General features: G+C 43.6%; 1 protein-coding gene across 1 annotated transcript in view; it reads right to left on the bottom strand.

Annotated features, from left to right (window-relative positions):
* LOC123253035 (malate synthase-like) overlaps window positions 1-21,273 on the bottom strand; it is a 53,588-nt gene that overhangs the window by 8,763 nt on the left and 23,552 nt on the right. Inside the window, exons 7-12 of the mRNA XM_044682305.1 lie at window positions 12,299-12,358; window positions 10,954-11,110; window positions 9,637-9,835; window positions 8,763-8,841; window positions 5,359-5,451; window positions 615-687 (exon numbers count right to left, since the gene is read on the bottom strand). Of these exons, the coding sequence (XP_044538240.1) occupies window positions 615-687; window positions 5,359-5,451; window positions 8,763-8,841; window positions 9,637-9,835; window positions 10,954-11,110; window positions 12,299-12,358 (661 nt within the window). The remainder of the gene's footprint in view (window positions 1-614; window positions 688-5,358; window positions 5,452-8,762; window positions 8,842-9,636; window positions 9,836-10,953; window positions 11,111-12,298; window positions 12,359-21,273) is intronic.

The following is a 21,273-nucleotide window of genomic DNA, read 5'->3' as shown; positions in this document are numbered from 1 at the left end:
TTAAAAGAGACACTGACTCCAGATTTAGGAGGAAAAACCTTCTTTCTTTCCAGGATTGTTTTTGTGTAACTAATCAAGTAGATAAACTACAAAAGTGGAGCAAATTTTTAAGTTTCATGAGAGCATTTCACACTGTTTTAAAAATTAACATGAATCTCTCCCCTGAGAGTTGTGTGGTGTGGCTACTGTCCTCCTACACAGATGAGGAAGGTAATGGTCAAGGCGGCTAAGCTAGCCCAGCAACAATAGAGTGCACAGTCCTCATGCCCACTGCAAAGCCCACACTCTTCTGTGCTGCTGATGTAGGATATTCTAGGGCAAGATGAGCTGAGTACTATTAACTACAGATGAGTTCTAACAGATTCACAGGTCATATAATGAATTTATTAAAAATTAACAAAATGGGGGGCAGCTGGGTAGCTCAGTGGACTCAGAGTCAGGCCTAGAGACAGGAGGTCCTAGGTTCAAACCCGGCCTCAGCCACTTCCCAGCTGTGTGACCCTGGGCAAGTCACTTGACCCCCATTGCCCACCCTTACCACTCTTCCACCTATAGACAATACACCGAAGTACAAGGGTTTAAAAAAAAAATTAACAAAATGATTCCACGCTTACCTTTCAGCCAAGAATATATGAAGAGCACTCCAACAGCAATGTTATACTTCAGGCCATGGAGAGTAACTCCTCCCTAGCAAGATGGGGAAATGGGTTATTTCATGCCAGGCTAAACTCCCAACAAAAGTATGAGCATTTCATCTTTGCTTTTTCCACTCTTTTCTTTTTCTTTTGTGTGTGAAAGGATTTAAGGTTCTTTACCAATTCTATATTGTTTTCTTAGTCTCTTCTTCCAAAACCTCTCATGCAAAAAGGAGAGGATTGCAAAATTGGAACTGGAAATGGCCTTAGAAATCGTTTAATTCAACCCCTTGATTAAACGGCTCATCCAAAGTTACAGAGGTGGTAAGTGATTCACACGGAGACCCTCCGACTCCAAGCCAAGCGCTATCCAGTGTACCACGCTGACTTTTAGAATCAGAAGGATGCCGGGTAGCTTCCTAGAAGCCATTCTCTCAGATGGGAGACCTCGTAGGAGAAAGCTGCTTCATACTCAGGTCTCTGAGCGGAGGGGCTGCAGCCCAGCTTACTTTCTCTATCTACAGACCTCCCCCCTCCCTGCCCCAGACAAGCTAGCAGGAATAGTCTACACTCTGTCCTTCAGCAAGGGGAAAAAAGGGTGTGTGTGTGTGTGTGTGTGTGTGTGTGTGTGTGTGTGTGTGTGTGTGTGTGTGTGTGTGTGTGTTGGGGGGGGGGAATCTTTTGATATATAACTTCTAAGTGACTTTAAAATCACTATGTAAAAAAAAAAAATTGAATTCCAAAAGTTAGACTTTGCATTTCAAGGAGAAAGGCGTCAAAAAGTGTTTCTGGAAAAAAGAAAAGTGTTTCTCTAGGAGGGGCAGTGTTGGAACTTCAGGCCTTTTTTCTGTTACTGGAAAATAGAGCTAAGTAATGCTACTTCCTCCATTTATGTTCCAGGAGTTTTACGAGTTTCATTTGAGATCATGTAAAGTGCCTTGTCATTGTCTAACGCAATGTAAATGGAGCTCGTTACTATGATGTGAATATGGTCTTCCCGTTCATTGAAATCTTTGCCATTCTTCTTTCATCTGTAGCATCTTGTGGTCACAAATACGTGTTCCTAAAACGGTGGAGGTTCCAGGAGAGAAAAGAGGGCCGCTGGTCCTGCCAGTGTGGGCTGCAGCACCAGCTAAAAGCCACCAAGGTTCTGTGGGTGCGGCTGAAGGCTCCCTCCAGGCGGGCAGTCTTGGCGGGCCCTCAGGCTTCTCCCGGCGATGGAAGGGCTTTCTCCAGAAGATGAAGAGCTGTCTATCAGATGGCCCTTCCTTTGGGCCAGAGACTGCGAAGTGCTTTACAGGATTATCTCCCGAAGATGGAGGCCAACAGAGGCAACAGGACTCGTCGGGAGTGTGAGGCTGCCTTTGAGCCCAGCTGTGCAGCGGCAGCTCCCAAAGGTCGCTTTCCCTCACTGATCCGGACGGTGTCAGTGTGCCCAGAGATGTTGGCAGGCCAGAAAGAGCCCGAAGAGGGGCTCAGCTGTATGCCATTAGCACCGTGTGCGTTCAGCCTCAGCATCCAGCGTGAGGCACTTCTCTTCTGTCAAATCCTGTTCCTTTTTGGGTTGGGTTCACTGGACACAGAATTAAAACCTCAGCCAAAACAAGAGCAAATCTCCACCTTGTCCTGCCTGCGCTGTGGCAGGAGGAGGATCCGGATTGCTGGGAAATGGCTCTGCTCTCATTCATTTTCCCCAGCCTGTTTAAAGGTAAGCTCTGTGGATTGCAGTCTTGTCCTTGTCTCTTCCCTTTTCCTGGTGATGCTAATGACCTGACGAAAGGCTCCCGCACAGGAGGCCAACGACCTAAACTCCCACAAACCTCCGGGAAAACCCCTAGGCTTGCTTCAGAACAAGTTAATAATCAAGAAATTCAATGAAAAAAAAAAGGAAGTGACTTTCCACCCCAGAGGGGCCCAAGAGCTAAGGCTGAGGGGAATAAGAAAGAAGGCTGCCACCCAAGCCAGTGCCATAGTAAGCTCTACCTCAAGCAGAGATGGGCCAGGGATGCAAGAACCTGCAAGAGCAGAAGGTAGCCCTGAGAAGGCGGGGACTTTGGTAGTTCTGGAGAGTAGTTGGTGAGAACCCTACCATTCTGCCCTGAGACATGAGAGGGGAACCTAAAGATCCAGAACTTTGAACCTCAAAGATGCAGGGGGGTCCTAACCTCAGGAAGCAGAGGTCAGTGTAAAAACCTAGAAGACAGGGAAAAAAAAAGAGAGCAAGGCTACCTCCACAGCAGGGAGTGGAACCTGGTCCTAGCACAAACAAGTTAGATAAAAGAGTATAAAATAGTAAATCAGGATACCACAAAAATAAAAAATGATTGGGCAGCTGGGTAGCTCAGTGGATTGAGAGCCAGGCCTAGAGACGGGAGGTCCTAGGTTCAAATCCGGCCTCAGACACTTCCCAGCTGTGTGACCCTGGGCAAGTCACTTGACCCCCATTGCCTACCCTTACCACTCTTCCACCTATAAGTCAATACACAGAAGTTAAGGGTTTAAAATAAAAATTAAAAAAAAAAATTAAAAAAAAAAATGATTGAAAATCTAGAGATTCCTCCAAAAGGAGCATGCAACTCCATAAGAATTGCAGGGAGGGACTCACAGGAAAAAAAGTGATATTCCACAAAGACTACATGAATATTTAGAAGAAATGGAGAAAGAAGTAAGAAATCAAATAAAGCTCTAAGGGATATAATGGAAAGAATAAATAGCATTGAACAAAACATTGTAAATCTTACCCAAGAAATGGACTCTCTGAAAACTCAGAGACCAAAAAGAAATAAATGATTCAAGAAGACAAGAAATATTAGAATAAAATCAAAAGATTGATAAAAGAAAATGTAAGATATCTGATTTAAAAAAACTTATTTGGAAACCAGTTAGGAGAGATAATTTAAGAACCACTGAATTAAAAATAACTTAAGATGATAAAAATTAAGATAATGTAAAGTAATTTAAGAATCATGATTTTTAAAAAAGCCTATGCATTTCAATAAATTATAAATGGGAGAGAGAGAAGGAGGAATAGAATTCAAGACTCAAACTTCTTTCTAAAGTGTTGGAAACTGTTTTGACCAGGTAATAGGTAAAAAAAAATTAAACTGAATTAAATTTAAAAAGAGAGAAATTATAAACAAAAACTGTCTCAATCCAACAGAACTTAGAAAAGACAAAAGAAATACATTGATCAACTCCTGAAAGGTACACCGAAAGAAAAAAACCCATTAATGTCACAGCCAAAAGCCAAGACTCATTCCCAAATTAAGAAAATGCATCCAGAAGTGTAGTTCAAATACCTACAAATGTGATCACACAAAATCTGACAGTGTCAGCAACAAATGAGGAGATCTTGGAATAAAGTGACAAAAATCAAGAGACAAGCCTATAACAAAAAATAATTTACTGTGCAAAGCCAAACATAATTCGGGGTGGGGAGGGATCTTTAATGAAGTAGAGAGCTTACAAGAATTTCTGATGAATAGACCAGAACTGAACAGGAATTCTCAAATACAAGCACAAGAATCCAGAGCATCCTGGAAAGGGAAATGTACAGGAGCAGGTAGAAGGATCTGTATGACGAAGTAATAATAACATTCTAATAAGGGGAGACAAAACAAGTCTCCCTTCAGAACCTTAATGTCTTAAAGGGAACTGAGGTTAAATAAAAACAGCAGAGGCCTAGGGGTGAGTGGGTTGTGTTCTAAGGGCTGAAAGAGAAGGAGAAAGGAGAATAAAAGGAATGGACCAGTAGGAGGAGAAGGGGGCAGTATTCGCTCTTCCTCATAACTGGGGTGGGTGAGAAGAAGAGCATTCAATGGAAGAAGAGGTGGGAGGAGCAGGCACTGCATGAAGCAGACTAAGTCACTGTCTCATCTTGGTTTTCATGATCCCATGGGATTCTTCTCCAATCACTTTTTCTTCATGGAATTCACTGACCCTCTTCTACTTCTCAAGGTATGAATATTCACAAAGGTTTCTCATTGGCCCACTGCTTTTTTTTTTTAAAAACCCTTATCTGATTTGGAAAGATACTAAATATTGGTTCCAAGGCAGAAGAACAGTGGTAAGGGCTAAGCCATGGAATTAAGTGACTTGTCCAGGGTCATCCATCTAGGAAGTGTCTGAGGCCAGATTTGAACTCAAGACCTTCCGTCTCTCCATCCCCTGAGACACTTTATCGCTTCATTTTTCACATGATTGTCCTGCAGGAACCACAAACTCTCCATGGTCAAAAAGTCTGCTCAGTCCAAGCCCTGCCTTCACAGGGAAACCTTCCCTGCCTAGTCTCTGATCTCTCTCTCTCCAGAGGATGTTCCGGGCCACAGAATTTAGCATGTAACTAAATCCTATGTTCAGAGTTCATTAATTTGGTTCATAGGGTCACAGATTTGGCTGGACGTGGCTGGGAAGAGCCTCAGAGACCCGCTGATTCAACCTCTTCATTTTAAAGGAGGAAAATGACCGACCAAGTGAAGGGCCCAACATTCCCCTAGTGAGAAGGGCTCGAATGTGACCCTGGCCTTCTCCATCTAAACCCAGCGAGCCTTCCGGGCCTTCTCTCTTGAGCTAAACTGCAACCTTCTCGTCTTAAATTACTTTGAATAACTACCCCTCCTGCCGCCACGGGTGCTGGGCCCTCGGCCCCAAGAATCCATCCTGTCCCCCCACGGGAAACAGGCCGGAGGGAGGGCCTCTGGGGGGAGGCTTGTGCTGTGCTTACCGCAGGCATGGTGAGCAGCTGCGTGGCCGTCACGTTCACGCCTTCGGGAATGACATGGAGCTGATTGACGCCTCTCGCGTGCTCCCGGAAGAGCTGTGTCAAAGGGAAATCAGTGTGCAGATCATTGCAGTCCTGTTCTAGGAAAGCCAGCACATGCACTGGAGGCTCTGTGATGGTTTTCCTCTGTTAACTGTTTCCTATTTTTGAACTTTTCTCCCTCTCTGGAGGGATATGAAAAGAAGATTCTTCTATTTTCACCCTATCACCCAAGAGATTATTTTTTACGGTACCAGGATGCTCTTACAGTGGGCCTCCCCCCTCCTCCAGGGCAGCCTCGCTGCTGACTGAGGCGGGCTGTTCATGGCCTTGCCCCCTCAGGTGCAGCTCAGGCCCTGGCACAGGCCACATTCAAATAGGTCAGGACCCACAGAATAGGATGGGAACCCCAGCAAGGATCTAGGATGGCTTTCCATGCTGGCTACCACTACCACAGAGTGTCGCCACAAGAAGAAAGGGTTTTTTTTTTTAATATTTTTTTAGAAATTCTTTTCTCTTTGCCCTTTATTCCTGGAAAGCTCTAAATGTTAGGTATACTGAGTGCAATGATGGGAAACTTCAATTATCTGGACATCCATCAAAAACATGGCAGCTGAAAAATGGTTAAAGATCACTATTTTTCAAAAGGTAGAAAAAGCAGAAAGGAAATGTGTTATTGTGGAAATGATTCTGGTAAATAACAGTGATCTTGGTGGGGGCAGGGATTCTTTTAGTTTTATTTAGAATATTTTTCAGGGTTACATGATTTATGATCCTCCCCACCCTTTCCTCCCTTGGGGTGAAAATCTTAAAGATATTAAAGGAAATAGTAGGCATCCCTGGGTGAGAAGAGCTAGAATATGAAGTCAGGCCTTCTCCAGCTAAACCCAGCGAGCCCTCCCAGCCTTATCTCTTGAGCTAAACCTCAACCTTCGTGTCTTAAATGACTATGATGGCATAGTAAGGCATACTAAATTACTTTTAGGCATAGTCTGGTGCACACCCTAGGTTTTAGGAGAGGAAATGTCACCATTCAGAGAAAGAACTTCCTCATGAGTTCAGTGCAAAAGAAACAGAAAACTCTTTAAAATTAAATTTTGACAAAAGAAATTATTCTCATGAGGAAGAGAGAGGAAACTTGTTGAAATAGACTAAAATGGATATACATCAACCAATGCAGGTCTTTCAAAAGTATGTATAAGAGATGAAAGGGCAAGTGAGAGTGAGTACAAAATAAAGGCCATCCTGAAAAAAGTCAGGAGGCAAAGCTCAGAATGAAATGAATCTTTTCCTCCCCTTTAAACCTTTACCTTTCATCTTCAAATCAATATTGTGTGTGTGTGCGCGTGCATGTGTGCGTGTGTGCGTGTGTGCGTGTGTGTGTGTGTGTGTGTGTGTGTGTGTGTGTGTGTGTGTGTGAGCTAGGTGGCTTAGTGGATTGAAAGCTAGGCCTAGAGATGGGATGTCCTAGGTTCAAATGTGGTTTCAGACACTTCCCAGCTGTGCAACCCTGGAAAAGTCCCTTAACTCCCATTGCTTAGCCCTTACCACTTTTTAGCCTTGGAACCCTTACACAATATTGATTTTGTTTTTATTATCATTATTTTGTTTTCCCAATTAGATGTCATAACAGTTTTCAACATGCGTCTTCTAGAATTATAAGGTTCAAATTGTCTCCTTCTCTTCTTTCCCTCCCCTTTGTGTCTATTTTAAGTTAATCAATCAAGAACTTAAAGTACTCCTACTTAACACTTAGTAAATCACTAAGAAAGAAAGTTCATGCCCTAAAAGGCCACAAGCACTGCTCTCCCCCTTCCCAACAATGGCCATGCTAGGCAAATTGAAATGCCGTGATAGGCCAGCCCACAGTGAAAGGAAGGAGAAATCAGAGAGACAGGAAGTGACATAGAGAAAACTGCTTATAAAAGCCAGCCGAAGGCATTCCGATTCTTTCTGCTGCCCTGGTGGCTCTTCCTGAGGGAGGACTTCTGGTTGGAGACTGATTCCGCACTGAAGAGACTATCAGGACCTGATGTAGCCTTTGTCTGAGTTGAGTTGGATTTCTTTGGATCAGCAATTATAGGGCATTTAGCTAGGCAATATTTTCTGCCTCCTTCCTACATTCCCTCTTTACTATCTCTACCCTACTATAATAAAGCTACTAAACAGCATTTTGGCTTAAGAAGTTAAGTTTATATATGGCGACCACAATTCTTTTTTTTTAACCATTATTATTTTCGTCAAACCAAATAATTATTACATCCCCTCATTTTCCAATTTTTGCCACCACAAAAAAGTGCGGCTATAAATATTTTTGTACAAGTAAGTCCTTTCCCTACCTTTAAAAAAAATCTCTTTGGGATACAAACCTAGTAGCAGTATTACTGGATCAAAGGATATGCATTGTTTTATAGCCCTTTGGACATAGTACAAAATTGCTCTCCAGAATGGTTGGATCAGTTCATAATTCTACCAACAATGCATTAGTGTCCCAATTTTGCCACATTCCCTCCAACATTGATCACTTTCTCCTTCACTGCCATAATGGCCAATCTAATAGGTGTGAGGTGGTACCTCAGACTTGTTTTAATTTGCATTTCTCTAACCAAGAGAGATTTAGAACATTTTTTATATCATTATTGACAGCTGAAAGGTGCTTGTTCATCTCTTTTGACTATTTGTCAGTTGGGGAATGACGTGTTCTTATGAATTTGACTTAGTTCTCTATATATTTGAGAAATTAGATTTTTATTAGAGAAATTGGCTGAAGATTTTTTCTCATTTTGTTGTTTCTCTTTTCTTGGTTACATTGATTTTGTTTACACAAACCCTTTTTAATTTAATATAATCAAAATTATTTATTTTACATCTTGTAATATTCTCTCTTTTTTAGTCATAAATTCTTCCCTTCTTCATAGATCTGTTAGGTGAACTATTCTATGTTCCCCTAATTTATCATAGTATTCATTCTAAGAGGGAAGGGTTTTTTTTTTTTTTAATCAACTCTTATTTTCTGTCTTAGTACCCATTCTAAGACAAAAGGGTGGCAAGGGCTAGGCAATTGGGGTTAAGTGACTGGCCCAGGCTCACACAGCTAGGAAGTGTTTGAAGCTAGATTGGAACCTGGATCACCCTGACTCCAGGCCTGGAGCTCTATCCACTGTGCTTACATAGTTGTCTTTACTTTATTGCCTTTTTTTTTTTTTTAACCATTCTTTCCATCTTAAAATCAATACTATATACTGGTTCTAAGGCAGAAGAGTGGTATGGGTAAGGCAATGGAGTTAAGGGACTTGCCCTCCACTATATTATTCTGAACTAGCAAACAAACAAATGTTTCCCCAAATGTAAAACATGTACAAAGATACCTTCTGCATTGGTTCCACCAAGCCAATATCATACACCATAAATCCATCCACTCCAGCCTTAATTTCAAACAATTTGAGCCTAGAATTAGCAAAGAAATTCATTAGTCATCTATTTACAATTCGACTGTTTTCTAAGGTGGTATTTATTTTTTCTCACTTGGAAGGTTTTACATTTGTCATTTCTAAAGCTGCTGAAGCATCGAGTAAGTGCCAGTTTCCTCTTCCTGACCCAAAGGCCATTTGGCGTTCAGTAGTGCCTTCATTTATCTAGCAAACTCTTGGGAAATAGAACATCCAAAGAGAAGGAGAACTGAGAAGCAAGCTTGGTAAAACATAGGCCTCTGAGGGTTGGAATGGCTGTCGGCAGTCCAGCATCACCCAAGAGCTGGGCGGAAGTCAAGGCTGGTGATTGCAGGCGTTTGGCCGCCTCTTTCTGCGCAGCGCTTTCTGGGGAGGCGAGGCGAGGCGAGGCGAGGCGAGGCGAGGCGGTAGAGAGGGGTAAGAGCAAAGCGGCGGAGGGCCAGTCAGTCCCCAGGCATGAAATAGGAGTAGGAAGGCAGGAAAGGCTGCCCCTGTGGTTAGACTAACAAAGATGGTGAGAATAGGTTTTCTCAAAAGATTAGCGCATGTATTCCTTTCTTTCCCCATACCGGAGACACGCGGTCTCGCGGGGTTGGCTAGGATCCCCGAAGGAAAGGGCGGCCCACAGAGGAGCCGGGGGTCTCCTCCCCCCCAGAGCTCAGGAGCACGTGCAGTGGGGCGCAGAATGGGGGCGCTGCTCTGACCCGGGGATCTCCAAGCACACGCTCGGCCTCCTTTTCTTCGGGGTGAATGGAACCTTTTCTCCCCGGCTCCCGCACGCACATTTCCTTACCGTTTCACAGCTGCCAGGACCGATGGGCGGCCGTGGCTTTGGGGGTCCTCCGGCAGTAACAAGGCCGCCATCCCCCCGGTGGCCAGAGCCCCCCGCCGGTGACACGTCTGCACCAGCAAATCCATGTAACTCTTCAGGAAAAGCTTCTCCATGTTAACATACTTGCTCCGGTCTGGCAACAAGAATTCGGCTCGATGGCCTAAGGGGAAAGGAGACAAATGAGCACGGAGGCCAGCCATCTTGAGGACCTACCCGGGTTCCATTCTAGCCTCGGGCACTTCCTCGGGGGAGCCTGGCCCAGCCCGGAGGCAGAAGGGGAGATGGTTTAAAAAAAGAGATCTCTGCAAGCACGCATGGCAGTCTGAATGGTATCGGCGCTCCCGTTATGCTAAGAAAAAGGCTGAGAAAGAATCCCTGGCCTGGCACGGATGCTTTCCTTTGACGAATTCTATTCAACAAACCTTTGAAAATCACCACCGTCGGAAACTAGACAGAAATGGGGACTTTTAAATGGCCGCACGTGTCCTCCGTCCTAGGAGGGACCCGAACACGTACGCTGAGAAGGAAGAAACGGAACCCGGGAAGGGCAAGAGAGAAATCCCCACCATCATCTTCTAGGAAAACCTGAAGAAAGGAACCTCCTTGACTTGTGGGGGATGAGAGCAGAAGGCGGGATACGCGGTCGGCTCGGAGACCTTAAGGAAGGCTTCCCGGAGGAGGCAGCACCTGAGCTGGGTCTCTGAAGGTAGAGATGAGGGGCAGAAGCTAGGGGGAACACGGAGGCCACAAAGGAGAATGATAACATGCGTGTGGGGGTGTTCCCGGTGTGACTCCCTGGAACCCCCCTTCCTATCAGCCATGACCATGTGGTCTGATTTAATTAAGAAGATTGCATTCACTTTCCCTTCCTTTAAGGATCTCTTGAGATGCCATTTGCCATTTCTGGTGACCCACCTCTCACCCTGGCCCCCTGGGTATAGACACATTTTTAATGTTACTGTGAAAAACAAAGTCCTTCTTGTGCTCTCAGAGACCACTAAAAAAAGGTTTCTCTTTTTCTGTTCAAGATCATTTTCTCGGGGGCAGCTGGGTGGCTCAGTGGAAGGAGAGCCAGGCCTACTGCCAGGAGGTCCTGGGTTCAAATCTGACCTCAGTCACTTCTCAGCAGTATGACCCTGGGCAAGTCACTTAACCCCCATTGCCTAGCCCTTACCACTCTTCTGCCCTGGAGCCAATACACAAATAGCATTGATTCTAAGAGGAAAGATAAGGGTATAAAATAAAAATAAATGAATAAAAAGATTGCTTGCTCCTCACCAAATTTGGCCACAAAAGAGGCAGAATAATCCCAGATGCCACAGTTCAGGCCGGCAGAGTGTTCCCTCAGTGCATATAGAATCTCCTCCATCTCAAACGAGGCGAGAATGCTTTCTATGAGCACGGTGGCCTTGATGGTACCAATGGGCATACTGAGCTGCCGTCCATCAAAGAAGCAGTTGGGAGAAATGGAAGAGAAAGCAGTTAAATGAAAAAGGATTTTCTTTAGCCAGATGTTATGGCACAAAGGTGCCTGAAAGAAAGCCTGCATGTGCCATTTCATTTATTTATTTGTTTGTTTATTTGTTTATTTATTTAAAACCCTTACCTTCTGTCTTGGAGTCAATACCAGATATTGACTCCAAGGCAAAAGATTGGTAAGGGTAGGCAATGGGGATCAAGTGACTTGCCCAGGGTCACACAGCTGGGAAGTGTCTGAGGCCGGATTTGAACCTAGGACCTCCAGTCTCTAGGCCTGGCTCTCAATCCACTGAGCCACCCAGCTGCTCCCTGTGTGTCCCTTTAGAGAAACAGCAGGGCCAACAGCCTAGGCATCAGGAAGACGCCCCTGGGCCACTCCGAGCCCCAGACAGTGACCCCAATGCGGTGAGGACAAGGCGTTTCCCAGCTAGAATCGCTGCTCATCAGAGCCTGCGGCTGCCTCAACCCAGCCCCCGGAGGCGGGCAGAGTGGCTCAGTGGCAGGGCCCAGAGGCCTGTTCCAGGGCAGAGCCTTTGGGAAGCTGTTAGCGACAGAAGACAGCTTAACACGCGGCATCTCCTGCAGCTCTGAGGGAGGCCTCCTCCGCCAGGGCTTCAGGCAGGACCTCTGGACCTCCAAGCTACCAAGAGGCCCCCATCAGGACGATGCTCTGCCGCTCATGGCACTGCCTCGCCATTCCATACACGGGTACAAAATCCCTGAACTCCAAGGTTCAAACTCCTCATCCCTGAAACCTGCCTGAGGTCCCAAAGCCCTGGCATCAGGGGCCACCCAGTGGCTCAGTGGATAGAGAGCCGGGCCTAGAGCTGGAAGTGGCTCAATGTGACCTCAGCCACATCCTAGCTGGGTGACCCTGGGCAAGTCACTGAACCCCCACGGCCTAGCCCTTACCACTCTGCCTTGGAACCAATACTCAGCATCAAGTCTAAGACAGAAGGTGAGGTTTAAAAAAACAAAAACACGCCAAAGCCCAGGTCTCTTGATTCTTACTTTCTGTCATACAGCCAACCTCCATGTAATTTTTTAATATTAAAATGTGACATTTATCCATCTCAGCAGTCATTTTTTCTTCAATTATTACTATACAAAGAATTTCTAAAGTACAGTTTTTAAAACAATTTACCTTTTCCTGGGTCCAGATAAATATGTTATTCCATAACGTGGCTTCTTCATAACTCTCTACCTGTGGCATAAGAATGTTGTATGTGAATAATGATCTGTTATAAAACTCACACCACCATGTAACTAAAGCATTTTATAGACAGTAAGTAACTGCCTGCCTGTGTGCAGGGCTTTATCGATTCATTTTTTAATTAATTTGTTTATTACACTAAAATTCCCAGCTATCTTCCTCTATTTCTTCCCCCTCCCCCATTACAGAGCGCATTATTTGACAAAAAGATAAGTTTCTGTATGAAACTCTCTCTTCCTTACGTCTGTTTATCAGCTCCTCTCTGGAAGTGGACATAGACGAGTTATCCTTCAAACTGTATCTCTGTTGCTATATATAATGTTCTCTGGGCTCTGCCTGTGTCACTCTTCATTATTTCATTAGATCTCTCCACGTTGAGTTTTTTAACTAGCCTGCTAGAGATGGGAGGTCCTGGGTTCAAATCTCATCTTAGACACATCCTAGCTATGTGACCCTGGGCAAGTCATTTAACCCTAACTGCCTGGCCCTTATCACTCTTCTGCCTTGGAACTAACACATAGTATTGATTTTAAGGCAAAAGATAAGGTTAAAAAAAAATGAACCTGATTGTCATTCTTTATGGTGCAACAATATTCCATCACGACCACCTGCCACAGTTGTTTAGCCATTCCCCGGTGGATGGGCACCCCTCGGTTTCTGGTTCTTTGCCACCACAAAGAGAGTGGCCAGAGATATTTTGGAGCATAAAGGTTCTTTTCTTTTTACCTCATCCCCTGGGGAAACAGACCTAATACTGGTATTGCTGGGTCAAAGGGTCCACACGCTTTCCTAACTCTTTGGGCATTGGTCTGGATTGTTCTCCAAAATGGCTGGGCCAGTTCACAGCTCTGACTCTGAGCCCCAGAGCCAGGCTTCTGACTCCAGATCCAGGGCTGCTGCTTCTCTAGCAGAGTGGTTAAAACAAGGTGATTTTACTTTTAGTGTGCTTCTTGTGCCTTGTGGCACTGATCTTGCTATAAACTGTCACACTGATTTATTTTGACTATCAGATGCCATCAAATGAGCATCTTAATCGTCTGTAAGAAGCGCATTCATTTACAAAATTAGCTTTTGACCGTTTAAAATTCATTTTCATGTGTTACCATTGTTCATTCCAGCAGTATTTTGAACTCTCAACAGTAATCTCTATGTACACAACGCTTTCTCTATGAGATGAAGGTAAAATGAGATAAATGTGTCACGAAGGAGCAAAATGTTAAATTGGAATTCACCAAGGTGATTTCTGTCACTGAATCAACAGGTGATCATGATTGTGTTACCAACACTACTAGGCTGCCTTAAAACGGCAAGGTGGTAACCGCTGGGAGACTACAAAATTCAAATGCTCCAGTTTTATCAAATTAAAGAATTTCTGAGCTGGAAGGAACCTTGGAGATCCTCTTGCTAAAGCTCCTCTCTGGCTGCTCCCTCCTCTAGGAGCCTGGCTGCTGGCTACTTCCCTGTCATGCTGCTGACACAACACTCCCTGCGGTCACTCATGCCTCCCTTGAGGTCTTTTCTGACCTCGTCCTTTGGGATTTCTTTGCAGCATTTGATTCCATTGATCAGGAAAGCCATGGCTACCTGTTCCCTCTAGGATCAAATCCAGGCTTGTCGGATGTTGGAAGGCCTTTTATACACATCATCACTCCTTTCTGTGACTACTACTGCCCCAACAAAGCCCCAACAAAGCCATCTTTTACCTCTTCCTTACACAGCATTCCCACTTTCTGCCTCCCGGGCCTGGATGTGCTTCCTCTCTTCACCTTCACCTCCACCTTGTGGTCCAGTCTCTTCCTTCAAAGCTCAGTTCAAACACTATCTTCCACATGAAACCTTTCCTGATACCTCCCTGACTCCCCTCACCCCCCAAATAATCTATTATCTGTCCTGTTTGTATTTTGTATCCACTTATAGAAGGACCCACTATCTCTGCTCACCAGACTCAGTTCCTAGAGGGCAGTTTCACCCTTCTCTGTGTTCAGCCCCCGGGCACAGGCCAGGCCCCCAGGAGGTGCTTCCGGAATGCTCGGTCATGGGCTGGTCCCCACTCCCACCTTCTCCATCCTTTCTCTTCTCTCAGCTTCCGTGGCACACTGTCCACGTGGTTCTTGTCCCATCCCTTTGAATGTTATTTTGCCAGCTTCTCATCTTCCTACAAACTCTTTGATGGTACCTCCCCCCCAAGTTCCATCCTTGGCTCCCTTTATTTCTTTCATTTCTCTCTTAATGACTGTATTCGTGCCTTCCACAATTACCTCTAGGTAGGTGGATTACTCTCACCCTCAACCTTCCAATCCCATTTCCAACTGACTTCTGCAGTACCTCAAACTGTGTCCAAAACTGACCTCCGCTCCCCTTACTCTCCAACCTTCTCTTCTCTCTTCTCTGTTTCTTAGATGGCATCACCATCTTCCTAGTGACTCAGGCTTACTGGAGTCTGTTTTGATTTTTCTAGCTCTCTTACCTGCCACATCCAATTAGCTTCCAAGTCCAATTAATTCTATACCTAGTATCTCTAATCCCCATTCCAACTGTGGCCACTTTAGTTCAGGTCCTCATCTCTTACCTCATTTCCTAACTTATCTTCCTGCTTTCAGCCAATACCAGACAGATCATGGGACTTCAAATTGGAAGGCTCCTAAAGGATCATCTAATTCAACTTCCTCATTTTACGTATGAAAGATATGGGGAAAGTCTGGGGAAGGGATATAACTCTCCAAGGTTCCCTTTGCAATTCATTCAATCTCATCCTTCAATGATCTTCTTGATCCTCGTCTCTAATCATATAACTCCTCTACTCAAAAAACTTCAACCCCATTGCCAACCAAATGAAGTATAAATCCCTGGGTTTTGTTGTGTCCTCTGCCACCTGGTTACCTTTGCTCACCCCAACACTCATGCTTAGGACGACACCATCTTGGTCTATGGAATCCCTCCCATCTTTCAAGGATTAACTCAATTGATATTTCCTCCATGAAAATTTCTGATAGCCCTCCTCTGTTTTATCCTATATCCAAAATAAAAGGGATCTCCTTCTCCTTGAATTCTTTTTTTTTTTTTTTAAATCCTTGTACTTCGGTGTATTGTCTCATAGGTGGAAGATTGGTAAGGGTGGGCAATGGGAGTCAAGTGACTTGCCCAGGGTCACACAGCTGGGAAGTGGCTGAGGCCGGGTTTGAACCTAGGACCTCCTGTCTCTAGGCCTGACTCTCACTCCACTGAGCTACCCAGCTGCCCCTCTTCTTGAATTCTTGATAGCACTTTGCTTTAAACTCCTCTACACAGATCCCTCCCCTTATATCATAATTATTCATGTGTCTATCTCCTCCCTTTCATTAGAATAAGGTCCTTAAGAACAATATCTATATCATGGTTATTTTTGTTGCTCTAGCATTTGATATAATACCTTACATCTAATTCTATACTCCAAGGATGCCCATATTTATCTGTGTAGGCGCTCCTTCCACCCATACATTGCAACCTTTCTTATACCTTTAGTAGATGGTCTTTATAAATTAATGCAGCTAAAAAATATACTACCCTGCTGCCAACATACTGGTAGGAAGCCTTTCACCAGAGAGGATGGTCCTTGCACAACAAGTATAAAGTCCATTACTGGGCCTAAAACAGGAGAATTTCCAGCTTGATTAGGACCTACCAGAGTTTTTTGAATGTTGGCGTCATTTTTGAGACACCAAAGATACAGCCATACCATGATGAGACAACAGAAGAAGTCCTTAATGACTACTAAATGAAATTGCTTTGACTTCACATACATAATGGGCCTCATACTACTTGTTGCCTTCTTAGTGAGTTGGGGAGGGGCAAGGAGGGAAAGAATTTGAAGCTCAAAATTTTAAATAAATGTTAAAAAAAATAAACAAAAGCTTAGAAAACAAACTAAGCTGTGCACAGAGGTGAGCGGTCACACATAGAAACCTGGTTCCGTATGAACTAAAAGTAAAGAGAGTTGCATGTTTGGAGCCAAGATGGTCAAGTCAAGGATGCTCAGCTCCCCTGATCCCTCCACACATTCAAAAAAAAAAAGAGGGGCAGCTGGGTAGCTCAGTGGAGTGAGAGTCAGGCCTAGAGACGGGAGGTCCTAGGTTCAAACCCGGCCTCAGCCACTTCCCAGCTGTGTGACCCTGGGCAAGTCACTTGACCCCCATTGCCCACCCTTACCACTCTTCCACCTATGAGATAATACACCGAAGTTAAGGGTCTAAAAAAAAAAAAGAAAATAACCTCAAAACAAACAAAGGAAAGCTGGAGGAAACACATTTCCCTAAGAGGAGAGAGCAGCCCAGGGAGCATAGCATCTTTGAGAACTGGCAGAATTTGGAGCAGCCCAACAAACTGGGAATCCACCAGAGGCAATGAAGCTGCAGACCTGGAACAAGCCCATCCCAAGCCACCCTATACAGGTACAGAAAGCAGAGAAGGCGGGAAACCTACAAACCAGCATGTGGCAGCAGAGCCAAGAAGAGGATAAAGAAGGGGAATAGGAACTTCAGGACCCTATTCACCTCGATGTGGCAGCAGAGCCCTGGGGTTATAAGGGAGCAAAGAGGAGAAACTGTAACTATAGTAACCTACTCACTTCCATGTGGTAGCAGAGTGCCTGTGGCAGTAGAGCCAAGAGCAGGGCTTTTTAACCCCAACCACCTCGCATGGGCAGGGAAGCAGCAGATCAGGGACCAGCCCAGTCCACAAAACAATAGGGGAACTAGTAGCACAGTGTACCCAATATAGCTGGACAAAACAGCTGCAAACATTCCTAAGGAAAGCCAGGAGGTCCACCTCCTTGACAAACACATTCTGAAGAACAAGGACAGCTGGTCCTTACCAGAGAAAAGTATTCTACAAGGTTGGAGCCCTGTACCCTCTACCTCAGGAACAGAGAAGAACTTCAACAGATAGATAAGGTAAAGGGGAAAGGAGACAACTAGAAAAAATGAACTTAAAAAAACAACAACAAAATAAAATAAATCCCTGACCGTAAAAAGTTACTTTAGTGATAAGGAAGACCAAAACACCAACTCAGAAAAGGACAATAATGCCAAAAAGGAAACATATGAAGCAGCAAAGTAAAGTGTGAAAGCCTGTCAGACATCAAAAGAACCCCTGGAAGACCATGAAAAGAAGTTAAAAAACACACCAAATAATAAGTGAATAGACATTTAGGAGACTTTCTGGTTAAGATGGCGGCAGAGTAAAAAGCAGCTGCTTAACCTCTCCTAACCAAAACATATAGGACTCCTCAAGAAGACATAAAAACAAATCCAGACAAACGAAGGGACCCCACAATAGGGCGCAGCATTGGAGGTACGTGGAATTGGGGCATTTCCATGCTATAAAGGGGTGAAACAGCTCTCACTAAAATGGGAGCTGAGCAACCCCCTCCCCCACCACACACCCCACACCACCTACAGTGCCAAAGTCAGCGCACAAGAGTTAGAGAAAGTTTGGGGCACGCATTAAGTCCTTGGCAGCTACCTGGAGTCACCAGAGGCTGCTACTGAGAGCAGCAAGACTTAAGACCCCAAGAGGCTAAAGAACGTGTGTGGACTTTGAACACAGACCCTGAGCGCAGGCACAAGTGCGGGCGCGGACGCAAGCGCAGACACAGATCCTGAGCACAGGCGAGGACTTGGATCCTGAGCGCAGGTGCAGACCTTGAGTGGGGACCTGGTGCAGGCAGTGCAGGACTGTGGAATCAGCGCCCTGAGACTGTTAAAGGAGCTTCGGGCAGAGGAACAAGCAAGGGGACCACCAGGAGGCTTGACCCTGAGAACAACTAGACCTGAGACCTTAGGAGCATAAAGAGCACAGACAGACCCTGAGTGTGAGGATAAACCTGAGAGGGCACAGGGCTAACAATGGCAAGCCAGAGACAAGAACCCCAAAAGAGAAAGATCATCAAGAAGAAATCAGTAACACTTGACAACTTTTACACACATAAATCCAGACAATAGAGCAAACAGCAGAGGAGAACAAACAAGTAATCATATCCAAACCTTCCCAAAATAATGAAAACTGGCCACAAGCTATTGAAGTGTTCAAATCTGAGATGAGGAGAAAGATGGAAGAGATTTGGTGAGAGAAGTGGGAAATAGCTCAAAAGGAAATTAACAGAGAAGACAGAAACTCCCAATTGGAGAAAGATGCCCCAAAATCAAACGAAATGGTAAGCAAATTGGAAACCAAAATCTGGCAAGAAAATAACCGTTTGAAAGGCAGAATTTCACAATTGGAAAGTGAGGCAAGTAAATTGAAGACCAGAAATTACCAGATTGAAAAGGAAAACCAAAAGATTATAGCTGAAAACCAGTCCCTAAAGGCCAGAATTGAGCAATTACAAGCTAATGATCTCTCAAGACAGCAAGAACAAATAAAACAAAGTCAAAAGACTGATAAAATAGAAGGAAACATGAAATATCTCAATGATAAATTGACAGATCAAGAAAACACGTCTAGAAGAGACAATTTGAGAATCACTGGTCTTCCTGAAAAAGCAGAAGTTAATAGAAATTTGGACTCCATACTAAAAGAAATTATTCAGCAAAATTACCCTGAAGTTCTACAAGAAGAGGGCAATACAGACATTGAAAGGATCCATAGATCACCCTCTACACTAGACCCTGAAAAGACAACCCCCAGGAATATAATAACCAAATTAAAGAGCTTCCAAGTAAAAGAAAAAATTTTACAAGAAGCCAGAAAGAGACAATTCAGATATCAAGGAGCACCAATCAGGATCACACAGGATCTAGCAGCCTCCACACTACAAGACCACAAGGCTTGGAATATGATATTCAGAAAGGCAAGAGAACTGGGTGTACAACCAAGGATCACCTACCCATCAAAACTGACTAAATACTTCCAGGGGAAAGTTTGGGCATTCAACAAGATAGAAAATTTCCAAGTATTTGCACAGAAAAGACCAGGACTAAATGGAAAGTTCAATATCCAACCACAAAAAACAAGAGAAACGTGAAACGGTAAATAAGAAACAGAGGGGAAAGAAAGAAAACTAGTATTTTTTAAATTTGCCTCTTTAAGGGCTTCAATATAATCTAATTATTTGTATTCCTATGTGGAGAAATGTTATATATAATTCTCTGTAAGGAACTCTATTCACTATTATAGTATTCACTATTATAGTAATTAGAAGAATTATTCATAGGGAGAGGTTGGAACACTAAATGGTCTAAGATGATATAGGGGTGGAAAAGAGGGAGGTGAATAGTAGAGGACACCAAGAGAAACTTGAATGAATAAGAAAAATAGGAATTCTATTACACACAAAGAGGGCATGGGAAGGGGAAGGGATGAATACTATTATAAGAAGGAGAGGAAGAGAGCATTAAGAGGTAATATTTAAACCTTACCCTCAGTGTAATTAACCCTGAGAGGGAAGAGTAGCTATATCCATTGGGATTTAAAACTCTATCTAACCCTACTGAGAAAGTCAGAAGGGATAAACCAAGGGGAGCAGGGGAGTGGGGAGGTCAAAAAAGGGAGGGGAGAAGAAGGGAGAGGGAATTCATTAGGCCTTAAAAATAAAAAGAGGGGAATAATAAGGGAGGGGGTAGAAAGAGAAGTAAATCAAGGGAGGGGACAAGAGTTACTGGCATAAAGCAAACCACTGGTTTAAAAGGAAATAGTTTAAGAAGAAGGGGTAGAACTAGGAGAGGATACCAAAATGTTGGCGAATACACAACTGATAATTATAACTCTGAATGTGAATGGGATGAACTCACGCATAAAAAGGAAGCAAATAGCAGAGTGGATTAGAAACCAAAATCCTACCATATGTTGTCTACAAGAAACACATATGAGGCGGGTGGACATACACATGTTTAAGGTAAAGGGCTTGAGCAAAATCCTTTGGGCCTCAAATGAGAAAAAGAAGGCAGGAGTGGCAATTATGATTTCTGACAAAGCCAAAGTAAAAGTAGATATGATTAAAAATGACAGGGAAGGTCATTACATCCTGATTAAGGGCAGTATAGACAATGAGGAAATAACATTGCTCAATATGTGTGCACCAAATGGCATAGCAACCAGATTCATAAAGGAGAAACTGGCAGAGCTCAAGAAGGAGTGGGAGATCTAAATATTCCTCTTTCAGATCTAGATAAATCAAACCAAAAAATAAGAAAGAAAGAGGTAAGAGACATGAATGAAGTCCTAAAAAAATTAGATTTAATTGATATGTGGAGAAAAATAAATAGGGACAAAAAGGAATACACCTTCTTCTAAGCTGCACATGGCACATTCACAAAGATTGACCATGTTATAGGGCATAGAATCATTGCAAACAAATGCAAAAGAGCAGAAATAATAAATGTAACCTCAGATCATAATGCAATAAAAATAATAATTAGTAAGGGTACCTGAACAGGAAAATCAAAAACTAATTGGAAATTAAATAATATGATTCTTCAAAACCAATTTGTCAAAGAAGGAATCATAGAAACAATCAACAATTTCATTGAAGAAAATGACAATGATGAGACATCCTACCAAACTCTGTGGGATGCAGCCAAGGCAGTACTCAGGGGGAAATTTATATCCTTGAGTGCATATATTAACAAATTAAGGAGGGCAGAGATCAATGAATTGGGCATGCAACTCAAAAGATTAGAAAGCAAGCAAATTAAAAATCCCCAGATGAAAACTAAATTAGAAATACTAAAAACCAAGGGAGAAATTAATAAAATCGAAAGTAAAAGAACTATTGAATTAATAAATAAGACTAGAAGCTGGTACTTTGAAAAAACAGATAAAATAGACAAAGTACTGGTCAATCTAATAAAAAAAAGGAAAGAAGAAAACCAAATTGATAGCATCTAAAGATGAAAAGGGAGACCTCACCTCTAATGAAGGGGAAATTAAGC

The sequence above is a fragment of the Gracilinanus agilis genome, chromosome 6 (assembly GCF_016433145.1).
Source record: "Gracilinanus agilis isolate LMUSP501 chromosome 6, AgileGrace, whole genome shotgun sequence".
NCBI classification, from domain to species: Eukaryota; Metazoa; Chordata; class Mammalia; order Didelphimorphia; family Didelphidae; genus Gracilinanus; species Gracilinanus agilis.
This window is presented reverse-complemented; position numbering and strand designations above follow the sequence as displayed.